Here is a 14183-nt window from a genome sequence, read left to right on the forward strand (position 1 = left end):
TTACATTACAGTGCTTCCATTGGGAAAAAAAGAGGTTGGGGTTTTTTTACCAAAATGCCAGCATATGGAGTTTCCTTGTGCATTTAAGAAAGACATAGGAGTGAAACCTTCGTGGCTGTCATTGAAGGAACTTCAGTTAGGTGGATGACTTTTTCTTATATTCCTTTTTTTTTTTTCCCTTCCCTTTTTTTTTTAATTTCAGGGTTGGAGAGAATAAGAGGAAGGGCAACATACGAGTATCATCTGTGTTTTAAGGCAGCAATTTTAAGGCAACACACTGCAAAGCTGTGTGTCAGTTTTGGAGTCAGGGTGTCATTTGGATGCTGCCTAGCCCACTCCAAGCCTTCTTCAGTGTGAGGAAAAAGAAACCTTATACAAATGAAACTACAGTAACAGTAGTGGCAGACTGGCTAGAAGAGCAGTGAACCTCTGGTGAGGTAGAAGCCCGCCCAACTTTTTTTGCTGAGCAAGAAGTGAGTCTGAGTGTTCCCAGGCTCACCTGGCTCAGGCAATTATTTAGCCATTGGTCTTCCTATGCAAAATACTGAAATACTTATCATGTTTTGGTGATGCCTTTTGGTAGAATTTCATGGTCTTCAGTCTTGGCAGCTCATAAATCAGGTAGTGTCTCTTGCAGCTGCTGTCCTAAGGAAAGTTAATAAAGGTGTAATGCATCTCATTACCCACCTGACATTTTTGCATCCTTCTTGTATCACTGTCTCCCTCGAGGTTGTCCTGTGACATTAATTTGGTAAAATAAACTAATAGTTAACTTAAGTGTTGTCCTCTCCCTTGTATTTGTGGTGTGCTGTGCATATAGCTTGTGGGAAGTGGCAGAGTTGAACTGTACAGGGATATCTATGTCACGGGTTGCTGGATTTCCCTCCTGCAGATTTTAAGCAAGAGGAGGTTATCACAAACTTCTGCAAATCTCATCTTTGCCTTTAAACTCAGTTTTGTTTTCTCTGGATATAATCCTGCAGGAGCAGTGGTACTCTTCCGTGTCAAATTTTGCCTTCACTAAAGTCAATCACTTGTGTTTTTTCCTAAGTTCAGGCTATTGAAAAGCATTGCTAGCAACAGGGAATACTGAGTGTAATTGGAGCATCACTCACACAACAAAACTGTACTTGCAAAGGGTTTTAAATTTGTTTTCAAATACTAGCTCCAACATTTGTTTGAATTATTAATTTATAATATTACTATTGTATTATTTTTGTTATTATTATATTATTAGCTTTGTTACATAGGTGCCAGCTCCTGGGTTAAATGTCCCTTTGTCTGCATGTATGAATGTTGACCACAGCAGATCCACAGAGTTCATACCATTTCCTTTTTTAACCTAAATAAATTTTCAAACCAATTCAGATAAATTGTGAGGATTTCTTTGGAGGCTAGGCCTGGGAGCAGAGCTTGACACAGAGAAGATGACATCATTCACCATTCACACAGGCTTTGGCACAATACTTGACTGAAATTCCCTCAATAAGCAAACAGTGCATTAGCACTGCAACACCTTCCCCATTGCATAATGGTGTTTGTGCTGGGTGTTATTAAAAGCCCAGGCGGCGATTCCACCTGCATCAGCCCCTGCTACTGGCAAAGCATTGCAGGCACCCTTTGTTGTTGCAGTGCCCTTTGTTGTGCCCTGTGCAGCCTGGGAACGGGGCACTGACTGTCCAGGGCTGCTGGTGCGGTAGGGGAGCCCCGCTGGCACCCCACAGCTGGTGGTTGCAGTGGTGGTGTGGGCACCTGGGTGTTTACCTGTGCCTTGTGTGACTGTGGGCTGCGTGGAGCCAATTACGATAAAATCAAGATTGCTGTCTTCAGAGAAGCCTGTGGGGTTAAGAGTTTCCAGATACAGCAACAGACCTGTTGGTTCAGGAGCAAGTCCTAGCCCGATCTGACAAGGAAGGGCATTTTAATGAAATTTTAATTCTTTGCTGCTGAAGCAAAGTAGGATCGTGGTTTTAGAATGTGTGCTGGTCTTCAACTCTGAGAGCATTAAGGAAAGGAAGTAAAATAAACCTCTCTTAGTCAAGCATTCCCAACATGCAGCAGCTTATGCCAGCCAGTCCTCAGGCCATTTATAGCTGGTGTAGCTCTGCAAAGCAAGCAGTAGGCACTGTTTCCCATCTTGGTACCTGATTGCTTGATGCCTCAGCAGATCTACGTACCATTGGCAGGTGAAAATAAACATGAGCTATTTTCATTATTAGTTTAGTGCTACTTGATTGTCTCCTGATCTGTTACCTGATGTTAGTATTAACCTGATGTTAGTATTTCCATTGGGTGTATTGACTTACTGAGGCAGGCAGAGAGAGGGTAGGCTGTTAGGACAGGGAATGCAGCAAAGAGTAGAGTGGAAACCAAGCACCATCATACAATCACAAACTCTTGCTGGGCAGAAGTCTTCTTATTCTTATATTTTTAACTTGTTGCATTTCACATGCAGGCTTCCTTTTAATCCCTGCATCTGTTTACTGCATATCATCTCTTGTGTTTTACGTGTACGTCTCCTACGGTGGTGCTTTTCTCCAGATTTTAAATGTTATCTAAATGTTATTTTTAAACATTATTTAAAGATTGGCAAAGAGTCAGACTTTGGAGCCTTGAGAAGTCATGAGATGTTGCCTCCACGCCCTTTCTCAACCTCAGAAAAGAAACTAAGGAAGACGCCAGTCAGGGGCACAGTTCAGAGGCCTCAGTACATTGGTAACACCCCTGCTTTGCCTCTGCTCCTAACAGCACATGCTGATCCACTGCTGGTGCCTAACTCCCTGATTTGGGAGGGCAGGAGGAAGCAGGGTTGAGCAGGGTTGCACAGACAGCGGTGGCCTTTGCCAGGTGGTCCATCAGAGTTCATGCATTACTTCAAGGACATGCCATGTGTGAGGTGTCTCCTAGTGACTGTAGACAGTGTAAAAATTGTGCAAATTATTCCCATCTATGAAGACATACTTCCACACTCATAACCTGGGAGAGGAAGCCTTGGACTGGGTTTGGCAAGATGTTTAAGTATCTAGAGGTGCAGGTGAATGTCCATGGGGGTTTCTCAGTGCACCAAGGCAAACAAAGTAAAGTGCTCTTGGAGGTCAGGCCATTTTTATACACCAGCTAAGCAAGTGTGTATAAACAGCCAATTTTTCCAGAAGAGAGAGAGAGAAAGGCTGGCAATTCCATCTCCACAACAGTCCAGCATCACAGGAATCAGTCATGGTTTTTCCTTGTGCTAACACTGCCAAGTCTAGGGAATTAGACCAGTATTCTTCAGTGGGTTCCTGTAGATCATCTCAGATCATGATGAAACTGCTTCCCTTATTCTGGTCTTTTTGCTCCCTTGGGGCATAGACCCAGGGCCACTGGGCGTGGGAAGGACCTTGGTGCTGTAAATGCATCCTAGAGCTCCCTGTGCTGTAGCCTTCAGGCAGGACCATACACACTAGAATTCCTGAAGGGCATACCTGCCTGCGTCAGACATTGCTTTGATTTGTGCATAACCACTGCTTGGGGAGCAGTTGTAATTCCTGCTCCGTGGACTCCTGTGCTGTCAGATATATGGAAAACCGTTCCTGCTTTATTTGAAAATACAAATCCTGGCTTATTTTAGGGAGTTTTCTTATTGATTTCTCTGAAACAATTATTACTGAGATTTTTTTGTTGTTTTGTTCTAGTTTCCATTCACCTTGGTGCATGCTTTCACCTTTCATAGCTGAATTGTAACTTTTTCTTTTAAATGAACACGTGATATGATACTTAATTAAAGTCTTGGGATGGAGGTGGTGATCATTAAAGGGTGATGATGTAGATGGTGAACTCCTCTGTTTATCCACAGAACTAATCAGGCTTGAGAGGTGGGTGTTGTGCCACTGTCCTACCCGGAGAAGCTGCCTCTGAAGCACAAGAAGTTAATTCGTTTTCCGCTGCTTGGTCTCTCTTCTGTGACTGCCAACAAAGGTAGCAATTACCAATGTCATCTGAGGGGATGTTCCCTGATCTGGCTGATTTGGAACTGGGAAACCACGCTGAAACTCAGCAAATTTCTTACAGGCCAAACAATATCCCTGACCTGGTCAGTAGTACAAGAAATTTGTTAGCTAGACTAAATTTGTGCTAATACCTTAGGGCAAAAGGTTCCATATCCATCACAGGTCCCTTGAAGCATTTGGTTGTTTGAAGGATCAGCTCTACCCAGATGCAGTCAAGAAAGTGGGACATGTTGTAAAGGGTGAGTCGGTTTGTGCCTGTCTTTTTAGCTTTTATTGTTTTTTTAAGGCAACTTCTGTGGCATAGTTTGCACTTCACATAACGAGTATGTATGCTGTCATATTTGTTGTGTGAAAATAAAGAAGAAATCATAGCAACACACTTGTTCTTGTGGAAGCAGCTGAAATCAAAGGAGGCAGTTCAGGAATGACTTTCACAATTTGCAAATGCCTAAGGGGACTTATGATAGCTGTTTCTTTAGCCTAACGTTCAAGGATACCATAGAATCAAGTGTTTGAGCACAGAAACACAGCAATCTGAAGTTAAAAGAAGGGGAAAAAAAAAGGAAAAATAACATACTGTAAAATAACTGACTACCTGAAATAATTTAAAGGGGCTTTAGATGGATTTTACAGAAGTTGTAGTGGGTTTTTCATTGCTCGTACTTTTAAGATAAAATGTTTTGTTCATGCAGACAGGAAATGTAGGAAAATCTTATGACCACATTAGTTCAGACCAGAAGATCACAATGGTTGGTTTTAGGCCTGCTAATGTATAAGTGCATTGTCCAGAACAATATAGTAGTTTCTGTGCTCAAGTCACAAAAGTTCAGGACAAAGAGATGAGCCATGTAGCCAAACATCTCTGTACACCCTACAACACTTCAGTGTCAAGGAAAGCGTTAGCAAAACGGGGGACAGCTTGATTTTCCAGCAAAGTGAAAATGTCTTTTTTGGCTTCGGTAGACTCTTGGTCATGAAACTTTGCAACCTTACCTGCAGCCATTGAGCTGGTTGTGCTGCAGAAGTTCCCAAAGGAGACTCTCATTTTTGCAATGTGCAGAGGTGTTGAGCTCCCTTCAGTGTGGGGAGCTGCTGAGAAAATGTCAGGCACTTCTGGTAAAGGAGTAGACAATATATGCAAATTTTTGGTATTTATTCAGTCATGTAGTGGGGGAGAATAAACATTATTCCTGACATTTCCATTTTTGATTAATGATGAATGGAGCTGGCAGATGTTCAGCTGGCCGCCAGATGGGGTCTGCTCAGTCCAACAAACAGAATAGGAACAGTCTGGATCTCGTAAAGCCAGCAGACAAAAGCTCTGACAAAATCTCTAGTTCATCCAGGTGATAGGCCAATTTTGACCTCAGAACGACTAAGCTGTTTAAGAATGGAGGTAGTACAACCAGCGAAACTGCTTATGGAAGTGAAATGGGGTGTGGAAGGATGGGAGCTGTTTAGTTTGCTGAAGTTTAGCAGGTTTTCTCTTGCCGCAGGAGCCACAGACTGCGGCTTTGATTGCCTGTGGCTGGAGCTGCGCGGGGCCTTGTGCATTTCCCCACGGTTACAGGTGTAATGCTCGTGTCTCTGCGCACATCTCCTCGGCTGCTGGTGGGAATGGCTGCGTTCAGCGTCGTTAGCCCGGGATGGGCCGTGCCTCTCGGGATCAGCCTGGCGTTGGTCCTGGTCCCTCGGCCGGCCGGTCTGGCTGCCTGCTCCGAGCGATGGGGAATCAGCCCACGGGAGGAGTTGTGGGAGCTTCTCCCGGCTCATATGAGACTGTCGTGTGCCCAGCCGAGGGTCGGGGGTGACAGTGCTGAGGACAGGGACTCTGCTCTGAGCACCTCCGGTCGCGCCTGTTCCGTCAGCGCGCTGCGGGCAAAGCCATTCAAATTTACAGAAGTGAATTTAAACCCATGCAAATCCGGTTCCTGGGGGGAAGCGATAAGAGTCTGAGAAGTGCCCCGTCGCCGTCCCGCACGGCGGCCCGGGCAGATAAGCCGCCCCCGGCTGCGGGCCCTCGGCGGGGAGCGAGGGGCGGGATGCGGGGGCTGGGTCGCCGCTGCCCCTCGCAGCGGTGGGCGCGTCGGGGCTGTGTGTGTTGCCGCTCTGACCCCGAGATGCAGCGCGAATAAATTCCCTTTGATAATGACTTCCCCAGGGAGACAAAGAGCGGGAGGGAAGAGGAAATTTGACCGCGGTGTTCACGGTTACACTGGCGGTGCCGGGGGGAAGCCGTCCGCCTGCCTTTGAAGCCGAAGCACCCGCCTCTCGGGGCTTTTTATGCCTACGGGGTTGGGGGAAGTGGTAAAAGCGGGGGCTGGCAGCCTCTTAGCCCCGGTGTTACTTCTCTCTGCATAAGCTGGGGTTCGGACGCCTCTTTCCCACTTGGAATGTGCCAGGAGAGGCAGTGATGGACGGCTGCTCTCTGCGATCCTCGGCTTCAGATAGGGTTTATTATTTTTATTATTCATGTACAGAGACCTAGAACAAATGTTTTCCCGTCCTGAACCGAGTTCTTCCGTCCGGGTGCGCGGGGCGGCGGTGGCGTGGCCGGGCCGGGTCAGCCCGGGTCGGCCGGAGCGCGTCCAGGGTGGGGTGGGAAATCTATTTCGGGCGTAAACACGAACAAAAGCCCTGTAGCCCAACCGTGTGTCCGTCGTGTCCTGAGCGCAGAATTTATTGCTTCTGCAGGCGCTCGGTCCCCTGGGTGGGTAGGCGGCCGGGACGGCGACCCTTCCTGCCTCGGGGGCGGTGGCAGGAGACAATCCCCCTTCCCACACTTCTTCCCCCGCCTTGGGCAGCCCTCTGAAGGAAGATCGCTGGTGGGAGCGATTCCTCCAGCCGCCTGACGGAGGAGCGGTGAGGGGCGCAGGGGTTCGCGGGGGGTCGGCGGGAGCTGCCGGTGCCGCTCCGGGGCGAGTTCGGGGAGGAGCGCGGGGAGGCTGCTCCCTGCCGGCCCCCGGCGGGGCGGCGCAGGGATCTGTCCCGCTGCGCTGCCAGCAGGCGGGACGGGAAAGGAAGCGGTGGCGCCGCCGGGCAGGGACAGGGCTGGAGCAGCCCCCGCCGCCCCTTGCCTCGGCGGGACCGTGCCTGGCGCTGGCCGCTCCTCCGGGCCTGCCGTGGGCGGGAGGAGCCGCGGGAGCTGCCGGCGCCGGTCCGGCTGTGCGGCTCGGTGAGCCCCGGGCTCGGAGTGAAGCTGCCGCGGCGGGGCGCGGGGCCGGGTCTGCAGCCGGCATCGCCTCTCCTGCGCCGCCTCCGCCAGCAGCCTGGCCGCTGCTTCGGTGCCGCACAGAGGTAATTTGCGGTGACTTGTGTCCGCTCTCCCTCGCGGCAGCTGCCCCCGAGGGACCCCGCAGCCGGGTGGGTGCCGTAGCTGCGGGTGCCTTGCGCATCCGGCTCCAGAGCGTGGGGACCCGGGACGCTGGGGGTGCCTCTGACCCGCCTTAGCGTCTCTGAAACTTGGTCAGGATGGAAAACCTCCCACCTGTCCTTCAGGGATCTCTGCCTGCTGAGGAAGGCACCGTCCCAACTCCTCCGAGATGGGGGCGCGGGGCTGTCAGCGTGTGCGGGGCTTGGGCGCAGAATTTTTTTACTTTTCTAATTTTTTACAGTTCCTGTCTTGTGACTTATTGAACGCTTTCTTCAAGTGTTTTCTCTGGAAACTTGTCTCAAATGAGGGCTGTGGGCCCTAACAAAGAAGGGTGTTGTTCGGCAGCCAACAGGTGATGGGGTGAAACCTGAGTATATGTGTACATTGGAGTAAAGTCTGGCTGCTGTTTAAAATAGAATTTTAAAATTCAATGGGAGACTGTAAAAGGCAAGATTTCCGTCCTTCTAAATCTGTGCACCCTTTTAAGGAGGCGGGGGGAGCATCCGTGAGAATACCTCTTTCTCGGCTGGAGGTTTGGGTCTTGCCTCACTGCAGCGTGTGCTTGAGTTTCCATGGGCGATGTGCAGAGCCAAGGATAACACGGCCAAATCAGATGTGTTGGCATGGGGCGATGCTTTGTCACGGGGCTTCCTCCTTTTGCTAAATGCAGGTAGCCCGCCTTTGCAGTATGGCTCGTCAAAAGAAAATACCGTGAGAAGGATCGGCTCACTTCCAGCTGGAAAAGCGGTCTTGGCGCTAGGATGCTAGAGGAGGAAAGCAGTTAACTCCTCTGTTGGTCCTTGTATACTGGCTAAAAGAAAAGGAAAACAGTTCTTCTAGGGTCCATCTAGAATAAACTTTTGAATGAAGACGCAGACTGGCTCTATTCCTTCCCGACTGCTCTGGGTAGTTCATTACTCACAAGTACCCAGCAGCTGTGTGCTGGTGCTGATGCAGAATCTCCTTATCAGTTCTGGGTCCGGATTTCCCACACGGAGAGCTACAGAGCTCATCGTAGATATGTTATTTGTACTGTAGCTAGGGAATGGGACTTCCTGATCATGTGCATAATACACATTGGAAATAGGCTTTGAATTATTAATAGTTTCTTTATGGTGGTTTATTGTTGTTATATTGTGCCCTTCCTCTTCTAATGTAGTTATCTTGCACCAGAGATTAAATAAGCAGGTGAATGGGCTGACCATGCTAATCTTGAGTCGTTGAGCCTTCATTGTGAATGGATGCATGTGATATGCATCTTGTATCCCCTATAGCCTTGTTAACAAGCCTTCTAACAAAAAAGTTGTTAAAACAATTTGCCCTGCAGGACAGAGTAAAACAGCAGGGGGTGGGCAAGGAGATGTTTGTCTAACTTTGCTTACAAATCGTGACCTCTTCTATCTGGTCAGGGGGAACATAATCAGTGAGCTGGAAATCCTAGCATGGGGATAACCTTCATATAGGCTTCAGCAACAGCTCTGTTTTAAGTTTGATATCCCAGTATTTTGTGTACCCATAGCTTTGTAATTAGGAGTGTAGTTTGTCTTTGCCTCTAAGGAATTTGTCGTATGACTGTTTTAATTCATCGGTGGAAAAAACACAGTAATTGCTTTTCTTTTCAAATCAAATTTAGCTGTGTAACTCAATTATGTTATTCATAGTTGTCAACCTGCCAGTGAAAAAGCTCCTTGTAGGCTATAAAGCCTTTTTTGAGAGGCAGTGTTTGAACAGAGCTGAAACCTCAAAATGTCCCATGGTCTTTAGGAAAGCAAAGCAAAACAACACATCCTTGCTCTGTTTTGTAGGTGTCATGGTAGGAGTAGAAAGACCACCTTTCTAGTCATCCTTTGGAAAGCACTTATTTTTTCAGCTGTTGTTTATATTCATTTGAATCCTCCTTAGGATGTAATCATTTTAAACAGATCGCTTTGAAGGATGAGTGAGGCTGGGGGGCAGGGAGGAAGAACCCTGTCGTTTTAAAATGCAAACCAAATTACACTTGAACAGGAGAGGAAGAAGAACTCCTAAACAAGCAATTGCTAAAATACTTCTTCAGATAGCCTGCTGTTAAGACAGGCTGGAAACCTTCTTCTCAGCAACCCCACAGTATTTAGGATGTGGCTCTATTTATATGTGGTGTGTTGTCAATCATTTTATAGCCAGCTTCACATTCATCCTATGGGAGCATTTTTCTTTTAAAGTGAATTATGTCCTTTGAGCTGTCCTAATCTCGTTTCCTTGAGGTTTGTGGACCTTGCTTTGAACATTGCTAATTACCTTATCTGGGGAGGAGAACCCTCATGGCAAAGTTGCATTTTACATTTGGAGGTAAGATGTATTTTTCTTTTATTCTCTCTTAGCCAAACTTTCAAACTGCCCTGTGTGACTGGAAACTGGACCTGTGGGTCTGTGGTTTCCTCTTGTTGGAACTGGTGTGTGTGCTTTCTGAAACAGATGTGTCAGAGAAGGCCCAGGCAGGACCAGTCTCTGCAGAAAAGCAGCCTTGTCTCTCTCTTACCAGTGCCTTGTCTTCCTTAGGAATTAGGCAACACTCCTACACTTCTGTACCTTTGCTGTGCTTAGGATCCTGACCTTGTCCAGGGCTGCTTTGTTCATTGTGGGAGTAGTATGTAGTCTTCATGTTCAAAATACTCAGAAAAGTTAATAAGTCATCATGGATTCAGATTTTGTGTTGTTTCCTTGTCTTTCAAGAGAAGTTGGAGAAGATGATCTTTGATCTTGCGGAGAGAGGGTTTTGAACAATCAGTGTGAAGCAATTACTGAGTTACTTGGTGTGCTTGTGAGTGTTGGGTGTTGTGAGAACAAGGCAGGAGTACACTCTGCTCAAGTGCCCAGGCACTGCCAGAGCTGAACCTGTCTCTTTGCCTAAATCATGTTTCAAATCTGCTTCCTGTGGGATGTGGTTGAGGTCGTGCTGCCTAATGAAATATCGTCAAAGATGTTTAACCTACTGACTCCTTGTATTCCTGGGATATTGGGCAGGAGTCAGTTCTTGGAAAGGGACCATTTGACCAATACAAGTTCTTGCAATGCCCTAAGAATTGGAAATATTGGAAATACCAGCTGAGGTGTCAGTGAGTGGCACATCATTGCAAACCAGGCATCTGCCCCTGTCTACAAGGAAGTGGTAAAATAGTTCATCTGCTGCTCAGGGCATCTTGGAAGGAATTCAGCTTCTCAGTGATATTGCTAGTGACTTTATATTTAAGAATTACTTGGGTATAGATGATGTGTGACACAAGCTGCCAAACTGAGCATCCCTATCCATCAGCAACAGTGAACACTGTTGCCTTTTTTTTCCTAGAGTGATTTCCTAACTGCATCACATTATTCCTCTCCTTCCTCACACCCCAATTTTATGCAAGCAATGACAAAAACATACTTGATGCATGACTTTACTTCCACCAGTAAGTGGGAAGGGGGAAGTTCTGTATTCCTTGTCTTATCTTTTGTTTAGGAGAGCAACTAATTCAAGGGATACGGTATGTACCAGGAAGCCTGTCTTTCTGTTTTACATATATAGGCTTGAGCTTTAAGGATTGAGTTTGATTATACTTCCCTTCCTTGAGAAAGACTGTAATATGGTGATGTTAAGCTCAGAAGGTGTTGTGCTAACCTTTAGTTGTTCAACTTGAGTAAGATTTCAGACATGTTCCTGACAGCTCACCAGCTTTCCAGAAATAGCCTGGTCTCAGAGGGGGAGTTGGCAGGTTTGCTTGCCCCATCAAATATTAAATTAATCTTCTATTACAGTGCAGCTATGAAGTGTGTTGGCATCTCAGCAGTGCACCAAAAATAGTGTGCATGTTTTTGAACCAGAAGTTTTTGAAGTAAAGTTAAACAACTTAAATTTTTGGAGCACTAGCCCAGTGGAAGAGTTAAGTAATCCCATCTCTTTTTATGGGCTGTGGGAATGTATGGACATTCTGAAAATAGGGCTAGATAAGACTATATACTGGATATTATAATTTCTCTGAGATTGTAGCTCTTGGATGCATATGCCCACTTTTTATGGAGCAGGTTTGGGTTTATGTGCTGAGTTATCAGAACCTGGCACTAACCAGTGCCTCACGCTTGAAGGAGAAACTCTGTTGAGTAACCAGCAGAATATTTGGGTAAGAGTCTTAAATCTTCCACCTGTGATCTAGGAGCAATTTATTTTCTCTAAAACAGTGGTGATGAGACTGGAAATGTAATGTAGGACCCACCAGAAGCTTTTAGATTGCTCTTCTCATTAGACCCACCAGCAAGATTTATGTTAAGGAGATCAAAATTTCCTACAGCTCGGATGTAGCACTGACAAAACTGGATCTGTGTTTAGATGAACAGGTGAAAGAATGTCCTAAAACAGGGAAGGCACAGCTCACACATAACGTGGTACTGTAAGAGCAAGCTTGTCCCTACCCCAAGAGGTCAGGAGATCTGTTGTGTTAGGACAAATCCTCTGTGCTTTTGGTTATCTGTATTTCATTGAAATGCCTCATCTGAATTTCTTAAGAACTTCTGCTAGAATTAATACAGAATTAATATCTTGTTAAGCTTTTTTCTGCAGACTGCTGCGGAACTTGTGAGCCTTCTTTGCCAGTTGTGACTCAAAACAATCCCACTGATATGAAGCTTTGCAGGCTTCATGAATCAACAAAATCATCTCCCTGTAGGGTTTTAAATTGACAGAACAATCATGATGTATTTTACAGAGACTAATCTGGCGTAATTGGATTTCAGATATTTAACAGGACCAACGCCCTTCCGCTCCCATGCAGCTCTACCAAAGTTCTCAGAGGAATCCAGCAGATGCTCTGTGCCTGCCTTGTGAGCAACAGGGTGCTACTTGCACAACCATCTTTCCCCAGTCATTTCTTTAGTTTCTGACAAGTGGTTGTCATGTCTTTTGTTTTACTAGGTTAGTGGTTGTAATGACTTCAGGAAGAGTTTGTGTCATTCCTGTTGTTAGTACCTGCTCAATGAGTCTTTCTTAGATGTAGCTAAATATATATATCATCCTGTGATGTGAAACAAGCAGAACTGTAAAAGGTGACAAGTGTTAATACTGAAATACATTGTGGTTGCCAAAAATGGCAATCTGTGCCTAGGTTTCTGCAATTTTTTTCTTCAATAGTTTTATTTTCATAACTTTTTTGAGCACTTATGAATTGCTTGTAGCAAGTCGTAATGTAGCATCACTAATTTATTGTTCTGGGCAACACAAGGAATACTAAACCGCTGTAAGATCACTGACACTGATAATTAGTTGTTCATGTTCAAATCTATTAAAGCTCTGTTAATCTTTTTCTCCAGATCACTGCTTGATGAGCTGCAGCTGAAATACTTAACACTTCACACTTATGCCATTGGAGATGGAGCCCAAAGCCAATAACCTGATTTTTGGGTGTCAGCGGAGCTCAACCTCTGATGATGACTCTGGCTGTGCCTTGGAGGAATATGCCTGGGTCCCCCCAGGCCTCAGACCAGAGCAGGTACCAGCCATGTTTCTGCCTTTTAAAAATAAGCCTCATAAGCATTGTCTGAGGGAGTGATATGCTGCCTCTGTAAGTCTAATTAAATTCTTATAATGTATAAAACTTTAATTCATGTAGAACTTTTCACTTCTTTTTTGTTTCCTGTCCAATGGGGCTGTGTGTAGGGAGCTTAAAGTTCTCAGCCCTCAGGAGTTTTATGTTCCAAAAAAGTTCCCAGTCAAGGTTTTTCAAAAAGTATATGCTGCAGAGGTATGTATTGCCAAGTAAAATCAGCACAGAAGTTTGCTTTCTTTTTGAAAGAAGTTATTAGGTTAAATTAAAGCTCGTGGCATACCTCATGACATTGTGCTCCCTGGCCAAGGATTTCACTGCACTTGTGTGACTCGTTAAATAATTAGGCATTTGACATCTAGAATATGGATGGTACGACAGTGCATATAAATGGAAGTGTTCAGTCACTGTGACAGGTAATAATGTATTTTACGCTTGTTTAAATAGTTGTATGGCTGCCATTTGTTCATGCCAGGATTCCTCTTGCATGGTGTCTGGAGCTGACACTTGTGGCTTGGTTGGGCTGTCCTTCCCCCTTTTTTCAGTCCCCTTTTTTTGTGTAACATCACATGGCAGTGGGAATATAAGTGAAAGTATTGATGACCAAGTTGCTATGGGAGACCAGAATGAAGTGCTTATGGTATTCATTCATGGTGTTGATGATACTGCAACTGTGCTGAAGCTGTGAACTCAGTAATATTCAGAACTGAAGACTGCAGTGTTAAATGGCCAGGGTGTCTTTGCAGCATCTGCTAAAGGAGGCAGAGCAATCCTGGCAAGCTTTTACAGTCCGTAGTTTAAAAAAAGTGCAGAAAGTCTCTTTTTTGGGATGCAGAGATTTTCTTAATAATGGGTAAAGTAACAAGTCAGCAGGAATTGCAAATAACAGGCTATTTTTAGGGTAACTCTTTTTATCACTTACTTAAGCATCTATAAGGATACTGATGAATCAGACCTTAAGGCAAACAGTGAGCTAACATTCTGCCAGAACAATTAAATGCCCTAAAATATCCTCATAATCCCAGCTAGCCCAAATTCACCAAAGATGGGAGAACTTCTCCCCCAGAAGGATTACTTATTTTGAGAACAGTGCAATAAACTTGAGAAAAGGGCATAAGTTATTTTTAAAGCTTCACTTCTTGCTGCATGTTATCTTCTCCTGGAGCATCCTGAAATATAATCAGTAGCAAGTGGTCTTATAGTAGACTTCACTTGTTTGAATTTTGGTTAAATGAAGAGCAAGTCATGTTTTGTACTACCTGTCTCTCA

General features: G+C 45.5%; 1 protein-coding gene across 3 annotated transcripts in view; it reads left to right on the forward strand.

Annotated features, from left to right (window-relative positions):
• Window positions 1–14183, forward strand: part of PRICKLE1 (prickle planar cell polarity protein 1) — a 65525-nt gene that overhangs the window by 43427 nt on the left and 7915 nt on the right. Inside the window, exons 1-2 of one of the 3 annotated variants that reach the window (XM_059847064.1) lie at window positions 7066–7286; window positions 12682–12860. In XM_059847064.1, coding sequence (XP_059703047.1) covers window positions 12729–12860 — 132 coding nt within the window. In that variant the 5' untranslated portion in view covers window positions 7066–7286; window positions 12682–12728. Of the gene's footprint in view, window positions 1–7065; window positions 7287–7311; window positions 7455–12681; window positions 12861–14183 lie in introns of those variants that run through there. The other 2 variants (XM_059847065.1, XM_059847063.1) reach the window with 2 other exon arrangements.

Source organism: Haemorhous mexicanus, chromosome 5 (genome assembly GCF_027477595.1).
Source record: "Haemorhous mexicanus isolate bHaeMex1 chromosome 5, bHaeMex1.pri, whole genome shotgun sequence".
Lineage (NCBI taxonomy): Eukaryota > Metazoa > Chordata > Aves > Passeriformes > Fringillidae > Haemorhous > Haemorhous mexicanus.